The sequence below is a fragment of the Oreochromis aureus genome, linkage group 15, assembly GCF_013358895.1.
Source record: "Oreochromis aureus strain Israel breed Guangdong linkage group 15, ZZ_aureus, whole genome shotgun sequence".
Lineage (NCBI taxonomy): Eukaryota > Metazoa > Chordata > Actinopteri > Cichliformes > Cichlidae > Oreochromis > Oreochromis aureus.
In genome coordinates, this window is record NC_052956.1 from 25,422,614 (window position 1) to 25,442,456 (window position 19,843).

At 42.0% G+C, this 19,843-nt stretch overlaps 1 protein-coding gene across 1 annotated transcript in view; it reads left to right on the forward strand.

Moving 5' to 3' along the window:
* si:ch211-202p1.5 (uncharacterized protein LOC103909337 homolog) overlaps window positions 1-19,843 on the forward strand; it is a 29,825-nt gene that overhangs the window by 5,347 nt on the left and 4,635 nt on the right. Inside the window, exon 2 of the mRNA XM_039598654.1 lies at window positions 6,536-6,692. Coding sequence (XP_039454588.1) covers window positions 6,536-6,692 — 157 coding nt within the window. The remainder of the gene's footprint in view (window positions 1-6,535; window positions 6,693-19,843) is intronic.

A 19,843-nucleotide genomic window follows, 5' to 3' on the forward strand; every position in this document is an offset into this window, starting at 1 on the left:
GTAACCCTCTTTTACATTTCCTATCCCAAATATTTTGGAATGAAACAAGCCATCAGCTGTCAAACAGCTGTTTGGTAAAAAGCTTAAAAATCTACAAAGACAATCTTCAAAAAGTCACAAAACTCTAATGTTTTGGCAAATGACATGAAAGGGTTAATTTCTTCGTCAAATTGCAACCTGTGCGTCATCCTAATCACTAACTTGACGCTCGCCATTCTTCGCTTTGTGCTCACCTGTGCTCAGTCTGGAGGTCAGAAGAGCTCTGACAAAGCAACATGTCCAGGGTGGCCCTCAGAGTTTCATCAGGGACAGTTGATGGAGAGAAAAGTGTATTTTGTTTTTAAACTCTCAAGTGTAATTTTACTCTGCCTTTCGTGAAATAAAACTGGAGACACTGGGGCTTCAACGGCCCCAAATTAGGCTGAGAGTTTACTCTGGCTTTAATGTTGGCCTCAGTACCTTTTTATAACCTCCCAAGAACGTTGTGCCCGCCAAGGGTAGAAAAACACAACAGATGACAATGCCCAAGAGTGCGCTCAAACTAAATACAGTGTTTTACTTCTTAATAAAAAAAAACACTGCATACCTTCTGTTTCTTTTCATGTGTTTATGAATGCTGAAGAATTCAAAGGACTGAATGTTACTGAGTCTTTTGCTGGCTGAGAGGCTTCTACCTGCGCACTGACTTCTGCCAGTCCAAACAACCAGCTCTCGGATTAGCAGCTGATCCGTGTGCATATTGTCAAATATTGTCAAACCCCGTGGAGCCAACCAGACCCTCTCATAACAGGGGCAAGAAATTAAACTTTGGCTCAGCAGTCCGCACACAATGCAGGATCCTGAACAGGGGGGGTTTGCCTCTTGGCATTTCCCACGTTTTTTTTGTTCTTGAGCCAAAGATGCAAACTAGAACACGCGCTTGCATGAATACTTGCACATGTACGTAAAGTATGCAGGTTCATATGCACAGGCATGTGGATACCTGTGCTCAAGGATCACAAAATACTAAATGCAAATTATGGGAAAGGAAATGTGCATCACACTGAGAGCTGCTTAAAGGACTGAAAGGGTGCCAAATACAGAGACGAGATCATAAGGTCCAGGAAAAGTTAAATGTTTACATCCATAAAGTGTAATTCACTGCCTGTGGAAAGGAAACAATAAAGAACCAACATTCAGCTTGAAGTCTGATGTCACTCATGCTCCTATAGAGAACAAGACTGGCAAATATCCAAGCAACATTTCAGGGACAGTGCTTCCCCCACAGTGTGTGTAAAGTTTATTATCCTGAGCTCAAGATTAGTCTGATTTGTTGTTGTTGTTGTTGTTCTTCTTCTTCTTCTTATTATTATTATTATTATTATTATTATTATTATTATTATTATTATTATTAGTAGTAGTAGTAGTAGTAGTAGTAGTAGTAGTAGTATTGTTCTGGCATTCATTAAGAGCATCATGCTCTCTTTTGTATTGTGTTTGTGTCACTTTTATCTGTCACAGCTGCTTTGAAATGTTCCCTAATATGGAAACGACTGATGGATCTGAATTATGGATTCAAATGTTTACCAAGACTGATATTAAGATTCTTAAAGCTCACATTATGATGTTTTGGTGGATTTAATTGTCTTTGAACATTTTGGCATTTTACTTTTGCATTCTCTTTTGTGATACATGATGCGACTTCTTACCCAGCTCGTGGATTAAATTGTCTTTTCATTTTACTCTTAGATATTTTCTGCTTGTGATTGAATTAACACGAGAAGCTCTGAAGAATTGGTGCCAGCAGCCGATAAAGCCGTGCCCACCCAGTTTTTGTCTGTTTATTTCTGGCACAATTAGATGCTTAGTTCTCATTGGCTCGGCGGCCTTCTGCCCAAGACAAGCAAAACCTGAAACTTGAAGGTTTGAAAAACATCTGGAATCAGCTGAGGATGCTCAGCCTAGGCAGACCCTGTATTTCCTCTGTCTCTGCAGGTTTGTGAATATTGTAATTAACACAAACGTCTTTGGGACTGTGCACCAACCCAGTGTGAGTGTGAGTGGTCCATTGAATGTCCACCATCAGTCAATATCAGACCCCTAACTATAACCCTTAGGCTGCCTAAAATTGCCCCAGGTTTTTTTCCTTACCTCATTCAGCAGAGGTCATTTTGTCTTCATGATATAGTCATAAAATCTTGGCCTGTAATACAAAAATGAGTATTTAATTAAATAAGGTGATAAGTTCAAAGAAGGCGGCGATGATAAAATAAAGATGAGAAATGATATTTCAAATTTCTTCTTGACAGATCTCAGCCCTGTAATCAAAACGTTAGTGAGGATGAAGCGAAAGGTGCCTACAGGTGATGGCACTGAAAAGTTCACTTTTTTTTTTCCTGACAAACTTGAGGATTCGTGATACGCTCAGTGCTGCAAACATCTGCACGCTGCACTTTGTCTTTATTAGTATTATTCTATCCTTTCTGCAGACCGCTCAATCAATGTCCATGTCTCCGATTTTGCAGTAATTACAACAAGCTGCTTCTTTCGTCTTCAGTCAGATGTCTTAACCCAATCAGAGGTTTACAGGCCAAATGAGCGATGGATTCATCTCGCTGTTCCAAAGATGCAAACCAGCGAGGATGGTTGCATCTGTACAGCGATCTCTAATGCTGTACGTACACATAAAACATGCGTATGATATATTCTGTTAAAGAATATAAAAGCAATGATGGAGAAACTCGAGCCACCGCGCAGCTGGGTGCCACGTGTTCAAACTGAGAGAGGAAAGGTTGACGTTGATGCCAGTTTGTTTCTTGCATATTTCTGGCCTTTGGACTCGACATCAATGCTCTAAAGTGACATTTTGGAAGCAACACTCACTCAGTCATTCTCTGGCACAGCCTCGGAAAAGATGAATAATAATGACTGAATAGGAACATAATAATTCAATAACACAAAATGTGAAGCTAGTTAGTGTCATTGTTTTTTTAGCTTTTGATGCAAACGAGTGGCCTTTCAAGCAGTTGAAAGTCTTTATTAAGGAATTTGATCACAGAGATTTAACCCGACAAATCTCTGAAGTCATCTGAGAGGCAACATTATTTGACTGTTTCCTCATGCAGGCTGGGATTGAAACCTTTAACCTGCTTGTCTAACCTCGTCTATGTACAGTACGTAAAGGTCACACTCAAGCATGTGTGTTTTTAGGAGGAAATGTGAGAACCGTGGATAAAAAGTGTAAAATCTCCATGCCAAATGGATTCAAACCTCAGTATCGAGACAAAGTCCCTCAGTTCAGGTGAGTTTGACTTGGCTTTCCGAGAAGTAACTGTGCAAACTAGTTTGGAAGATGTGTTTGTTTAATGTGTCTTCATGCTGCAAGACAAACTCCAGATACGGAAGCACTGAGACATGAACTTTCCCGAAAACTTTTAGCCGAAGCAGAACTGACCTGGAGATTTTTTATTTTACCTTGACTAGTAACTAATAATAAATATAATTCCTGGTGTACTTGCACCAACTTCAGTTACATAAAGAGGAAAGACGCTTTGCAGGTCATTTGTCTTCTGTCAGATTAACAGTTGTTTTTATCTTTAATCAAAGATTCTGCTTTTATTTGGCATTCTTGCTTTGACTGAAACTCCACTGATCACACCTCAGCTCAGTTTGTACCAACCAGTAAGGTGATGTAAAACATCTGTGGTGTCGACCCCACTGTGAGGTCAGGAAGTCTGGATCAAGCCTGAAGTGCTATTAGGAAGTTGAAGTTAAGCGGGGATTTAAGGCCTTAAAATCATTTTACATTTTGTAGAGTTTTCTTCTGAAGGCATTTTATTCACATTTAGTGTTTCAAATCAGTCCAAAGGTTTCCTCTTAAAGAAAGTCATCAAAGATCCTTTTCAGAATATACTTCAGTGTTACCACAAAGACCGTGGGTTAAAAATAAGATCTGAACACTGAAGTAAAGCAGAACAGGAGATCCATTATCCTCTTCATCGTGTCGTGTCTGATATCATAGTGACGTCTGGCAGAAAGCTGCTGTCCTGACAGATGTGTCCATCTGGCACTGAAACATGCAGGTGTGCAAAAACACACAAATAACTTCGCTCTGACATTGCAAACAGCAGCAGGTGGCTTTGTGTGGTTCCCGGTCTGTACTTTGCCTAAATAAAACCTCCTCACTCCTCCATAACAGCACCCTCCTGCTTAGCATATAGAAAATGCTCTATATCAGTGCGAAGTGCATGCATATGTGATAAAAATGTGATGCAAATCCAGGTAACAGAGTTCCTGTTCCTGGATTTACGTCTAATCTATCGTTCTTTTCTGGCAAATAGTAGAGTCCCCCCCTTCGAGACAGCGCAACTCACTAAAATGAGATTTGAGCGTAGGCGGGCTAGGCTCAGTCTCAGATATAGAGTAAGAAGTTTTGGCATCTGGAATCTGCCACTTAAAAAGAGCCATTTAATGTTGCCTTTTATTGGAGGTTTTTCGTGCTGGTCTACCTCTGGGTAGTCCCAGAAAATCCTGGAGAGATTATAAATCTCAGCATCCCCCAAAAGGAGTTTGAAAATGTTGCTTGAGTAGTGTTTTACTGAGATGCTTATTGTAACCACCATGCTTGGCCAGTTTGTAGTAAAAGGGCCTCCACTGACTGGTGTGTCTGAGAATACTCGTCCTGCTGATGATGGCTTGGGTTAGTTGGAATGTGAGCCTTTATGAACCTTCTTTAGAAAACGTGCATGAATAAAAACCTAATGTGATTCTCTGGGACACAGCCATGTGAAGAACAGTGCTACACCTACGTTTATTGTGAGAAAAGGTGTTATTTTGCTTCCACGTGTAAATCATGTAAATCCCTCTTGGACGCCTAAACGTTCTCCTGTGCGCACTGAGAACAAGATCAAAGGCTGTCTGTGGGCTCTGCCTGCTTTATGAGCTTTCTGTGTGTACGTGTGCTTTTGAACATGTGTCTTTGTGTTTGTAAGTCTGTGTTCAGGTACAATATTACATGTCATCCATGCTAAGGGCATTGTGCAATTAAGTGGGAAGGAACAGGGAGTTGTCCCGACGTGCCCGCCACAAAAACAAAGGCAATGATGGCTCTGTCTCTCACCATGCCTTCACACCAGGCCTGTTGGAGGGCATGGTGTCATGTGACTGTGGCTGTGAATGTGCTTTTCTGGGGTGTTGATGAAGACCTTGTGGCTATAAAATTGAATAAAGTAATTTCCCGACTTTAACAGAGTAAAGGCTGCACACAGTCTTTCCTTTGTTGTGCACCAAAGGAAAAGCTGTGAGTGAATGAACTAGTTAGGTTAAGAGTAGCTATTTCTACAGGTAGTGGATCGATTGCCATGAAATTTCTAAAAGGCGTTCATGGCCCCAACAGGCTGGATCTCTTTGTTGGGCCATTAATTTATAATCCTGCAGTCAGCTCTACTGCCATGCTAGCCGCTCTTGCAGCTGCTCGGGGTGGGCATCTAAACTTTCTTAATGTTTACCGCCTTCACCATCCATCATTTGTATCCTGTTGATTTATGTTGACATTTCTTTTTAGCAGCAAATGAAAATACAATGAATAATAAACCACAATACAAATTAAAACATTAATATCTGTACCCAGGCTAGATATTAAAACCAATATTTTCAGTCTCATGTTTTCCAGTTTTCCAATCTGCCCCAGGGCTGGTGATGTGAGCAAACCCTGGCGTTATAGTTTCTGAATATAATAACTGAAAGTATCCAGGAATGAAAGTTGGATGCGATGTCCATTCTTTCTAGTAGGTCTATGAGAAACTGACCCTACTGCTCAGTTGATACACGACCCTAGTAAACACTTTCCTGATGTGTCCCAGTGGCCATGCTTATTTAATACATGCTCGTATTTCAGACTAGGGAACGTATGCTTTTTTGCACTGGACCTGCCCAATGGGTCCTGTTAAAATGACTACAGAATTTATATACAGTCTATTGTTTTTAGGCATTTGCAGATTATCAGTGGCAAAATTCTTATTGCACATGCTGGTTCACAGTGTCAGGTTCCTACAGTATTCCCATTCTTCCTGTTGATGCTTCACATCTTTCTGTCTCTATGCATTTGAAAGACATACATAAAACATCAAGTTTTATACAAGTGGCCAGATAATGACCAAATACATAGTAGAGCAGAGAAGAAGAGAACCTGTAGGAATTCACGTGCTGTGTAGGCAAATTTTAATGTCTGTTTGCACCTTCAGACTCGAGGTACAACGGATCATCATCAGCAAAAATGTAAAGAAAAGAGACAAAGTGACTGACATCTGGATAAAATATGATCGTCTTTCTCCTCAAAACCAGTTTTAGATGAGAACCATCTCATAAAGCTGCTTCACACGGCTTCTTCATTAATATTGAAACAGAATTGTCAGTAAAAATTAGAATTCTGAACTCAAATCTGGAGTTAATGCTAACATCTCCCATTCATCCACTCATCACAAAGCAGCAGAACCGCTGCGTACTTGATTAGATGATCATTAATAGCCGATAACCCTGCCCTACCTGTGTGTTCCAGCCCTCTCCGTTTCGAGCTATGCGCTGGAGGAGGGCCCCCCGGTGCAACACCCCCATACGGCTCACCGGCGAGAGAAACGCTGCTCCTGCGAGAACCAGAAAGACAAAGAGTGCATTTTTTTCTGTCACATTGGCATCGTCTGGGTCAACACCCCGAGGTGAGTCTGCGAGAGAACAATATTAAACATTTAAAGGCTTTGTTTCCTCTGTAATCAAACATTGGAGTGTTGCGATAAAGTTTACTGCCGTAAATGTGATGACAAAACAAAATCGAGATAAGAAGTTGTCTATAATCTGTCCAAAGGATAACAAAGCTCTGTTCGCGCAGCTTTAGCGGGGGGCGGTGGGTGGGAGGCTTCTGCAGCAGCTTCAGTCCAAGAATAAGATCAACTTTCACTGTTTTGTCAAGGCAGTGATTTTCAGAATAAAACCACATTCAGGATTTAGGTCCCCTTATTCTCCCTCAGACCAAAGACATGCACGTTAGCACGTTAGCTTCACTGCTGAGTCTGAGGCAGATAAAGTGGTGAAATGGAGCAACCATTCACTGACCATTCAAGTCTCTGAATGGTTGGTGAGGCTAGAAATGTTCTCTACGTTTCTCGATTCATTTCCATATTTCTCCTTAAGAGAGTCAGACTCTGCAGCACCCGTCCTACTCAGCATACATGTGTACACTCAACCACTTATCCATATCAGGGTCACGGGAGGTGGTCAGAGCAAAAGACAGAGTTCCCCCTGAACAGCTCCTCAGCCTTAGTCACATCCACTGCAACAAGTCTTTAATTAATGCCTGGTTCAGCTTTCAATTCAATTCAGTTTTATTTATACAACGCCAAATCACAACAGGTCACCTAAAGGCACTTTATTTTGTAAGGTAGACCCTACAATAAGACGTACAGAGAAAAACTCAACAATCATATGACCCCCTATGTGCAAGCACTTTGGCAAGAGTGGGAAGGAAAAACTCCCTTTAAACAGGATCAGGACCCTTCCTGACCAGGCTCAGGGAGGGACGGTCATCTAATGTGACCGATTGGTGTGAGAGAAGGATAAAAGAGATGCTATGGAAGAGAGCCAGAGATTAATAACAGTATGATTCAGTGCAGAGAAGTCTATTAAAACATAGTGAGAGAAGAAAAAACAACCAGTGTATCGTGGGAATCCCCCAGCAGCCTACACCTATTGCAGCATAACTAAGGGAGGATTCAGGGTCACCTGATCCAGCCATAACTATATGCTTTAGCAAAAAGGAAAGTTTGAAGCCTAATCTTAAAAGTAGAGATAGTGTCTGTCTCCAGGATCCAAACTGGAAACTGGTTCCACAGAAGAGGGGCCTGAAAACTGAAGGCTCTGCCTCCCATTCTACTTTTAAATTCTCTAGGAACAACAAGTAAGCCTGCAGTGTGAGACCGAAGTGCTCTAACAGGGTGATATGGTACTATAAGGTCATTAAGATAAGATGGAGCCTGATTATTTGAGCTTTAATACTAAGATTTCATTTCTTTAACTATGTGAAAAGACAAGTGAGTAACAAAGGTTCCCAGAAACAGCCATGTCAAGTTGACTTGAATGTCTTTTCTAGTCCAGCTGTTCATATTTTTTAAATTGGCTGGCCTCAAATAAGAAGTAGGCGTGCAGCTCCCTTCACAATTGGTAGCAATTAACTTCATTTTAGTTCAGTATGCACAAGCAACGAGTAACCACTTAGATGTGGTGGAGCTAATGAGAAAGCACACCTTTCCTAAAGAAGGGTTATTTCTGCTCAGTTTCCTCTCCGTGTTTCAAAAGAGCTTTTTTTAACCCTTTAACACCAACTCAACAGAGAGTCTGAAATCATGGTCGGACCTTTATCTGCCCACAGCCGCTTAACTCCTCACAGCCTGCACCCGTTTGTGTGTTGACATTTTATCCTAAACTGTTTCTGGAAATGAGACACAGTTATAATAATAATAACTCAATTTACCCCTGTTTAAAATAATGAGATGAAAAGATTTTAAGGTAAAAACGTGGAAGATGGTGTAGAAATCTTAGAATGAAATAATAATAAAATAGAAAAAGTAGTCTGGTTTGAGCTTTACTATATGTATTTACAGCATCATCCCTTTTAATAAAGTGCAATTATACCGTTCAGTGTGTCCCTGAATGGGATACTGCACTGTAAGCTGTTTCATGTCATGCCAGTAAGTCACACTCCAAATTAATTGGTGTAGAAAAAGACAAGTCACCAAAATAGCTTCCAGAGGTTAGCCAAAACCGGCTCCAGTGGTGGTGGGACCGTCTCAGACTGTTAGCTCACTCTAAATATAGCCATGTGGTAAAATGTAATCTTCCTGCTTTCACCATAAAGACGCTTTAAAGAGCACTGCCAGCACCCACCGTCACTAATGATGCCACTAAAGAGCGTTGGGGAGTCCCGAGTGCAATTCCTTTTTCTTCAGCACTTGCTGCTAAACACACAGCATCATTTAAAATATGTAACCTTGCTAACATGCACGCGACAGAGTGAACAGCATGTTTTATTCTTGGAAAAAACCACATCTGTAGACCTAAACAAAATTATCCATTCGAGAACAGTCCTTGAAGGTTCTCACTGTTGGTAGGAGAGTCACAGACAGAAGATCAGAACAAGCTGAAATAATGTTGTTTTTTTTCTACTCGTGTTGTATTGTTTAAAGTGAAAATATCGAGTAACACCAGCGTAACCTTTAAAGGACATCCTTTGGCTCCCTGCTGTTTTACACCAGAAGAAAACAGAAATCTCTGAGTACTTAAAGCACAAAGGCTGTTTTTAAAGTCCGATTTTCACCTTCACAAGTGTTCAAACAAACAGTGAAGTCAGTGAGGAGTTTCCCTCTCGGTTACAGATGGATGTGTCTGATCATCCAAAAAGGCGACGATCCAAACTAAAGAGAGAGACGCCAGGATCAGAACCACCTTCAGTGAACTCAAACAAACACAATTTATTTAACATCTGCTAGTTTTTGGATTCATTTATTTGACAGCAAGACAACAGAAAACATATTATTATTTTGGCAGAGGTCACTGACAATATGAGCCAATAATTAACTGTCAAGCTCTATGCCTGCATGTGAAGAATCTACATTTTCCCTCCTCACAGACATGACATGCTGTCAGGGATGGCGTGGTCATATTTTAACGGGAGGACACAGTGTGAGATTTGGGTTGTGCTGCTGAACAGACTTTATTCAAAAGTCCAAATGTAACCTGTTATCAGCCACCCCTCCACACGCGTGACCTGTGGGCATATACCACGGAGGAAACAGAATATATTGCTATGGGAATGATTTGGTTTGATGCAGACACCAAATGAGTAAAACATAATCTTTTGCTGAAAGTTTCCTGTAAATTGTCAGGGATTGATGTTTGTGTCACATCTGGCGAGGCAGACGGTGAGGCGTGGGGAGACTGGGGACCCAAGTGCAGGCAAATGGAGATGAGGGTGGAATGATAACAAAAAATGAGCTTTTATTTTCAGTTGTACAAAAACTACAAACAGGAGGAACAGAGAAAACTAACCAAAACCTAAACTGGGTAAAACTAAACATAAACATATAACCTGAGGACGGAGACCAGGAAACACAACGAAAGCTGACCACAGAGGCAACATGAATGATGAAACGCACACAGCTAAACCTAATTAGACATGACGAGACAGGGAGGAAGCAAACAGACTGTCAAAGTAAAACAGGAAACACACAAACATACAGGAAGACCAAGAGAACATAGAGGCACATTAACAAAACCTAAAGATGAGAAATCAGGATATCCTAACTGAAACAGAAACCAACAGACTAGCAGTGATAAATCATGATGAAATCAAAGGTTAATAATAACACAAAACACTGGGTCACCGACCCAGGAACTTGACCGTTTGAAGCCCAAAGTTTTTTTCACACGAGCCTCCTACTCGCTCAAACATCACATCATATCTTCTTTCGCTTCTGTCGTTATCTCTGCAGGCCTCTGCTGAGTGCACAACATCTGACTGAGAGGATATTTGTTTTTAGATTTCTTCCTGTTAAATCACTCTCAGTACCTCCAGTATCATAAAGGATTTATCTTCCTCCAGGGCCAATGCTGCAAGCACTCTGGTCGTGTAGCTTAATGTAGAAAAGAAGACAGTAAAGGTTCACTCTCAGTCGTTTCCTAGCTTCACGTTTGGTTGTAGAAAACGTGCTCGTCATGAATCTGATCGTTCTTCAGACGCATCTACGAGACTGAACTTGGAAACAGCTTGGCAAAAGGCCGGATGGTCTTGGCCCATCTTAATGCCTGGACCCAAACGCAGACTGAGGACACACTTATAAAACAAAAGGCAAATCTTTATTGAGACATAGCACGAGTCCAAGAAGGCAGCAGAAAGCAAAGTCCATGAATATAAAGGGAAGTCATACAGGGGATGAAAACAGGAAGACGGATAACAGACGTCACAGCAAAGACGAAAAGCAAATTAGCACGAGAACAAATCAACACAGGTGTAGACGACGCAGTGAGGCAGGGGAAGAAGAAAGACCGAACACAATATACACAAGACAGAATTGTACCAACATAAAACAGGAAGTAGAGCAATGAGTAACAGGGAAATGCTGGGGAACTGACAAAGAAGGAAAAGGCAGGAAACACACCAGACTGAAACACTATTGGAATACAGAAAGGTGAAAATCAGAAGATATTTAATAATGAAGAGAAGACCAAAACAGACCAAACACTTTCACTGCAGATGGGCCATGAAACACTGATGCTGTGTGTCTCAACAGATTTCAGCCATCAGCTTCATCCTTTTAATAACTACATTTTACTCCCTACGCTAAACATCTCTTTCCACTCCTTACATTTTAAAGCTGACTTGTTATTTCAGTTCCACACATGTGAGTGATTTGAACTAAAACAGAGGGAAAGATAACAAAGACAGTCTCTCTGGTTCATCCATCATTGCTGCTTATTGCACAGTTGAACAAGGTAAAAAATAACTTCACTTATAGCTCTGCGCTTCACTTATAGCTCTATGCTTCACTTATAGCTCTATGCTTCACTTGTAGCTCTATGCTTCACTTGTAGCTCTCTACAATATATGTATTTTATGGATAAAATAGATCATAATTATCTGGGATGCCATTTTTGGTGCAGATATACACAATTCGTTGTTGCAGCATCTAGTTAGCGCTACTGAAGAGGAGCAAACATAAAGGGAGTAACGTTTTTTTACACGGCAGGTAATTTCAGATGTGCTATCTTAACTCTTATTGACAAAGAGCATTGAATCTGTGAACCAGAACCCAAATTGATGGAGCTCACAATACAAATTATTATTATTTATTTCTAAGTCATACCATCTACAATGTAGGTAACAGGAAATAGACCACATGTTCAAGATGAAATAAAGTTTGTAATTCATTTCATTAATATTATTTTATTATATTAACATGAGCTGGAGGTTCACTTTCCTCTGTTCAAATATAGCTGGCAGAAGAGCTATATGATCATACTTTTTACATTGATACTTTGAGTAAATTTCAGAGTCTGTGCTTCATTTTCTTTAACCTCCAGTCACTAATACTGGACTCTGTATGCCTCCAAACCCAGACCAGTAACTCCCAGCAGCCAGTGCTGTTGCAGTTACTGTGTGATGGAAGCTCAGAGAGCAACTGGCACATAACTCAGGGCCAGTATATAACACCCTGGTATATGGCCACAATGTCTTAGCCAGATGTTGGAGAACAAAAAGATAGTAGATCATTGGGACAAAAGGATTTCTGGAGAGTCAGAGACTTTCTAAATCTCATTAAGTATTACAAGGAAGACAAAAGTAAAATTTGGTTTTCTTAAAAATAAAAGACTTCAAACAGATTAATCCAGTTACCAAAACATTGAGCCCATGTGTTCAATGTACAAAAAAAATTAAATCATTTATTAATTTAATCCACTTTTCAATTCAATTTTATACAGCATACATACATCATATCACAACCTTAAGGGGCTTTATATTGAAAGGTAAAGACCCTACACAGAAAACCCCAACAATTGAATGACCCCCTATGAGCAAGAACTTTGGCGACAGTAGGAAAGGGAAACTACCTTCTAACAGGAAGAAACCTCCAGCAGAACCAGGTTCAGGGAGGGGCGGCCATCTGCCATGACTGGTTATGTGTGAGGGGAAAAAGACAAGACGAAGACACGCTGTGGGAAACGGAGCAGCAGAAATAAGCCAAACACTCAGGAATGCAGACAGATGTGAGGACAGAGCTTGCTCTGTGAGCAAACGCTGCAATCAAGAGTGAAGTGTTGATTTGTGTTATTGTAGGTTTTTCAGTGTTTGGATCCTACTACTAATATCAAAAAATACATATATACTGTGTAGTTATATAAGAGTTATATAAGAAAACCTTGAACCTGCGCCACATTATCTGCCAATAGGGAATCTATATGATCGATAGCCAGGAATAAATACAGCCTTAAGTAGAAAGGAAGAGTTCAGTAGGTATGCAGAACAGTGGAGCCATAACTCATATTGCAGCAGTTCAACAGTTCAGGTCACTCAGATTTATTCATTCTTGTAACTTAAAGAAGAAGCTCAGTAACCCTTTGACACATAAGGAAAGACAAAAAAAGTGCAAGTGCAGCCAACGGACTCATAAAAACAACATGAAGGTCAATAAGCAGCAAAGAGGAAAGTCAATGATATTTTAGAAATGAGTAGACAGGAGTGCTCATGGAGGAGGGTGAGGAGCAGAGGAAAGCTGGGAGATGAAAGGGTAACATTTTATCACTGGTCACAGAGCAACGAGAGCCAGATGTGTTGCCATTTAATTAAGAGAAAGGAAAAGGGGAAGCCATTCAGATCTCCAGTCAGGATAATTCAAACTGAAATGTAGACTGATTCCAAATATTTGTAATATTAAGACGTAGAGGATGTTTTTTTTACCATCAGTGAAGGTTTATTTTCGGATGTGCCCTTTAATCCTTTTGAGATACATACCACAACTTTATCCTTTCAACAGCTGGTGAGCCACCGAGATCCTCCAGCTCTGCTTCAAGCTGTTCCCCCTCCAGTGGTTCTCTGAGTTAACTCTGCCACAGATGAATCCAGCGGCAGAGCCTCTTTTTTACACATACAAATCTTTCAAACCTGCTATTTATGACCACATTTTGAGCCCATAGGTGAGGAGCAGAGGAAAGCTGGGAGATGAAAGGGTAACATTTTATCACTGGTCACAGCCTGGCCGAAGGCTGTCTCGGCAGAGCCTCCTCAAACCTGCTGCCTGGCCAAAGGCCGTCTTGGCAGTCTCGCTGGCACCAGACGGATGAGTGGCGGGCTGAATCACTGCAGCCACGCATCAGGAAAACGAACTCCTGCGGCTGTTTGCAGAGACGCTACTCAAACAGCGAGATATGTGGAACACAATAAGGGGCACTAACATGGACATAATTGGAAAATAAACGCCCTCAGTCATTCTAAGTCATGTTTGTGGTCTGGCTGTAATACAGGTCTGAAAGTCAGTTAAATGAAACTCTGGTTGAGAGTACATTTTTGGAAGTAACTGATGGATTGCTGGGGAATATGTTCCAGACGTTTAACATGCCCAGGGAATACTGACAAATAGCAAACCAGCAGCAGAGGTAAGAATTTTGACTGCAGGTCTGAAGCAGGGACTCAATTCGGACCGCAGGGCATCAATGTGCATGCTGTAGCCGAATGCTCCCTGGTTTATCTGGAAAGTTTGAATTATTTATCAGCGGTTACTGATCTCTACAGGTTGCTCACATGAAGCTCTGGCTGGTGTCCTGCGAATGTTGCCTGATAGCTCAACCTCAAAAAGGATTGCACTGTTAAAGATTAAGATAGCTATTCATGCTCTTGGCTGAACTAGAAGGGGAGTTTGTCATCTTTCCGACATCTGTGGGCTGTTGTTAGTTCCACCTATGAGATATATCTCTCTTAACTCTGCGTGCCGTTTTATTTTGATCCAGAAAGTTAAAAATATACACTGTTTCGCAAAAATTCTGGCCCAAATCTAAACACCAAACATAAATTTCTTCAGCAAAATTTTGTTTTTTCCTTCTTCATTTTTCCAGCAGACATATTTCTGGCATCTCTGGACAGACAGATCCTCAGTAGCGTTTCAGCAAATTGTAAATGAAGCAGTCTCAGAGGGGACTACACTCTCACTCCCCCTCCCGGCTCTGATTTTAGACCAGCAGGGGGAGCACTCTGTGATGTGAGATTCTGTCCAATCTCATGTCATTTCAGACCAGGTGAGGTGGGCATTAGAAAATCTGACAAAAGGAAAGCAGGGCCAGGTTGGGCTTGCCCATTTGTACGTGGTTTAGTTTTATAATGTTGTATTGAGTTTCAGATATAAACTCAATGTGCTGCAGAATCATTACCATTGTGCTCTGCAGCCTCTGTATGTGATGATCTCACCTGTGTGCCTGATTAGTGTAGCATAGGTCATCTTCTTCTTTGTCTGAGCTGGAGAATAAAACCCCACACAAACAAACACATATCTAAGCGACTGAAACTTGAATATGTTATTACATTTGATCAAATTACTCACCTTTAAAATATTAGCACACGAGTTAATGGTACATCTGTATAAAAACTACTGACTTATTCATTTAACTGTGTATGGTTTTTGCTTAATTTATTTATTGTACACCAGTTAGCAGTTGCACAGTAAAAACAACGCCTGAAACAAGTTTTTAAGGAAGTTACACATGCACATATTTGATCGGATTTCAGGGTTGTGGAGAGATATATCAGTTTCAATGTATATTAAAAAAAAAGCAGCATTGTTGCGTCTTTGGCCGTAAATGTGGTGCAGATGCTTGCTGTTTGTTTCAGTGACAGATAATTACAAACAGCTGAACTCTGGAGCAGTGTACCAACAGCTGTCTGCATGTGTTCCACAGAGAGTCTTTTTTTTCAGGGACTGAGTAAAGGAACAAGTGCAAAAAGTAAGCCTAGCCACACCACCAGCTTTCACCTGGAAGAGTGAGATCTTAATCCACCGTTAGGGCGAAACTAAAAACGGAGCTACTTTTAGCTAGAGATGGCACGATACCACTTTTTTATGTCCGGTACCAATACCGATATTATAAATTTGGATATCTGCCGATACTGATATGAATTCGATATAGTGTAATTTTTAATTAATAAAACTGTCTTTTAATATCTTGCTGCATCGTATATAAGTTCATAGTCAAGTTTTTAAAAAACATAACACTAAAGCTATTCTGTTATACCTGTATTCAAAAAATACACTGCACCCAAAATGTTTCATAGTTCAGCAGCACTCATCAAGCTAATAAACTTAAATCTGCACCATCCTTCCTATTCTGGTGTTTTAAAGAGTACTTAGCAGAAATATTAAACTAATAGGGTTGCCAACTCCCAGGAAAAAAAAAAGGGAACCACCCCCCACCCTCCGCCTCGTGATGCTTAATCGACGTAATCAACTTTAATTTAATGCACATGTAAAAAAAAAAAAAAAAAAATGCACAGAAATAAATTATTTTTTTCAATAATTAAATAGATTCAACATTTTTCTTCAACAAAATTGCAGACTGCACTGATTGTATCTTCCCAAAAGTACTATAGCTTACTAGGGTATATTAGACTTAATAGTTACTATATACAGTAATGGACTTCTATACATTTTACATCAGATTAAAACTTTGGTTGCAAGATTCAGATTCAATTATTTATTAAAAGCTAGATGTTTTAAATGAGAATAAGAAAGAAAAGTATGTCTTTGTGCCCCCTTTTCCCTGTTCATGCCCTATCGGCCCCCCTGGCTAAACTTTGCTAGATCCGCCCCTGCACAGTTACCAGCTGTCAGCTACGTAGAAAAGGATCCTGGTCTAGAAAGTAATATTAGATAAATTCTAACAACAGCTTATCAAGCTTAAACGTGCTGCTGTTGTTTAGCCGCTGGTTTCCTCTTTCTGGCGCAAAGTATGCCATAAACAAACAAGAGAGACGGACTCGCGACAGAAAAGCCGATCAGTTGATCATTAATCAGTTTCACGATTGAAGTAGCAGCAGGAGAGGGAAGGAGAGAGAAGAGGCAGTCGCTCTGTATATCGGTTGTTAAGCTTAACGCTGGAATGTTTTACAAACATTCAGAGATGAACTTACACACTTGCTTTACTTCTCTCTGGGATAACTTTCTCGGAGATGAAATGCCGGTTGGCAGCGAGGCTACAAATGCTCAACCAGGCCACAGCCGCTCAATCACATGACGCAAACTGCTCCAACGTGCTAAGGTTATGAGCCGAGTTACACCATGTTGCAAGTTTTCTGAGGTGCTTTTGTGATATTTAATGGATTGGATTACATTTTTTTTTCTCTCCGATATCCTATCCAGTAATTTAGGCCAGTATCGGACCGATACCGATACGTAATATCGGATCGGTCCATCTCTACTTTTAGCACAAGGTCAGAACACCCGTGGAGCATCACATTCATATTTTTGCCTTCCACAACTTCATTTATCACACGACCTTGCACATTTATCCTCAGACCGCTTGGAAGGGCATCATCGGAAGTTTTGAAACTACTGTGAACTGTCGACAGTATTGACAGAGAGCATGTCATAATGTTCATTATAAAAGTAACATAAAAGGTGCAACTTCCCGAGATTTTGTACAATTATGTCTAATGTTCATGTTTATTGAAAGACAAAACTGACAGAGGTGTGCACACTGTCACGTATGGACAGATTTCACACTCACATGCCAGTAAGAGCAAAGGTTGGAGATGAACAGTAAATGATCTGAAGGCACATCAGTGCAAACAAACAGAACTAAAGGACCGCATCCTTTAAGCCAAAGTGTGAAAGCACTATTGCTCTTGTATATCAGCAGCACGCTCACAGATGAATATAGCTGCAATCAGAAAAATGGCAAAAAATATAATGATAACAATAATAACCCTTCTTAAATAACAGAGGGTAAAATACAATGAGAAAGCTAGAGTCACCGACTGAGATCGTGCACCAAAGAGGATGGATGACCTCTTTCTAGCTCAGAAGACGCAAAAGGGGTATTTCTCAGCCGTGACCTCGCTCACCGACCACACAGGATCATCTGCTCCTAACATATATGGAAATGTCAGCTGCCATTCATCACCGTCCTCAGTCATCATGTTAGTTTAGTGGAGAACTGAGTAAATATCATAATTTTTTGAGCTTGTTACCTATGACTAGTGTGGTCAAACTCTTTAACTCAGTTTAGCTTCACCTGCAACAGCTACAACAGTAAAATTGTGCTTTACACGCTTCACATCAAAACAAACTGACGTTAAGTATCGATAAGATTTGGAAGCACAGTCTTACTTTGGTTGTGATGCTAAAGCTTAACAACCGCCATTTCTTCAAGAGGCCATACCAGGATGGATTTGCTATAATGGTTGTGATATTCTCTACAAACATACCAGCAGTCCAAAACTCAGAGCAGAATCCATGTGACCATACAGACTTGGAGCTTTCAGTGTCCAGTCTATACGGTATGTGTTCTTCAGTGTGACATTTATTTGGATTTGATTCGGCTCAAAATCAAAATGCTGATAAGTTCCACAAAAGTCTGACTGAACATTGTCGCCTGTGGATTTTTTTGCATGCAGAGCAGTGTAAACTGTTCCACAAACTGCATGTTTATTACTGCGGTCATCCAAAGGCTCTGATTAGCTTTAACTACTCTGCCTAAAGACTGGGATTTATTACAAGCACCAGTGCATGAAGCCCCATTCAACCTCTCTTCTAAAAATTCCCTTAAATCTAAACAAGGAAACCTCTTGCAGGAGGTCTCCTCTCTTCAGGAACTCACTCTGCAGGAGGGGGAGATATAGGAGAGGTGGAGGAAGATCTCAGCCTGGGCGTCTATTGTCTTGTGTAGTCTGGAAGATGAGTGGATGACAGGGTGGGTGCAGTTTTCTCTGTGGTGGGGTCGGGTGGGCTGTCCCGGGCTCTGTGGGGCCGGGCAGCGCTGCTGAACTGGGCCCCGGTCCGGATGGGCCTGGGCCCCTTTCCTGGCGGGTTGCAGAGTATGGGGTGCCTACTGGGGTCAGCGGGGAGCTGGCGCCAGGAGGGGTCACTGCCCCTCCTTCCTTCCCTCCCCATCTCCAGCTGCCTCCCTCTTCCCGCTCCACCACAATCACCCACACATGCAGGGCCTTGGGGTAAAGGTGTGTCACCAGGGTGCAGGGGAGGCATCCCTCCCCTGTCCTCTTCTGGTTTCCTGTGCCTCAATTTTATCCCACAACTTAGACATTCACATTACTCACACTCTCATAACACATACATATAGGATCTTGGGGTGGGCACGCTACACAGAATCCAAAAGACCATCAGGGTGTACAACCTCACCCCTGGCGTCGTTGCCCACCTCTCAATTTTAAATAGATGTAGACATTGAGGGCTATCAGGAGGGGCTATGCGCTTACCTGCTGCTCTCTGGCAGGTCGCTCCATGCCCTCCTGGGTTTTAAATGCACCTTAGAACACACATGCATCAACACTGCATATGAGCGGGCGGAGGGAGGTTTGGAGTCTTCACACACCCCCGTTCTCTGCGGCCTGTTGGAGCGGGGGGGCTGGGAGGAGGAGTTGGCCGTCTGATTGGGGTCTGGATTGTGGGGCCTCCCTGCTGCTGCGGAGTCGGGGCGGTCTGCTTCTCCCCACCGCAGGGAAAATGGTAACACTACCTGGGTCTCGGTGCAGTTTCCCCCTCCAGGGGCAAGGGTACCTAGACCCGGTTCTTAGAGTACGCTTGGGGAGTGTGATTGTGTGTACAGCGTCTCTTTATGTCTGTCTCCACGTTGGGTGAGTGTTGAGTAATTGCATATGAGAGCATGAGGGTGGGAATGGATGTTTGTATCTGTGTGTGCCTGTATGTCTGTGTCTATATGTCAGGTTGGGTATCAGACGCCACCTCTCTGGGGACATCTCAGGCCCTCCAAGGTTTGGAGGCCTATCTCCCCCCACCACTTCCCCTGCCAGTGGCAGATGCCCTCAGACATCGGTGCGTTGGTGGTTCTTTGTGTCCAGGGATGGGCGTCCAGGTACACACCGGCTCACTCCTGGTGGCTGTTTGTTGGGGCCTGGAGCCTTGGGCTCGCTCGGGCCACTTCGGGGGTGGGGTGCCCTCAGCCTCTCGGCCTGGGGCTCGGTCACTCTGGCACAGCTGGCTGCCGGCGGAGCTCACGGGCACGTCACTGCAACCCCCCCTGGCTTCTGCTCCGCGGCTGCTGAGTGACTCCTCATCTGGGGCTCTCCTCAGCTCTTTCT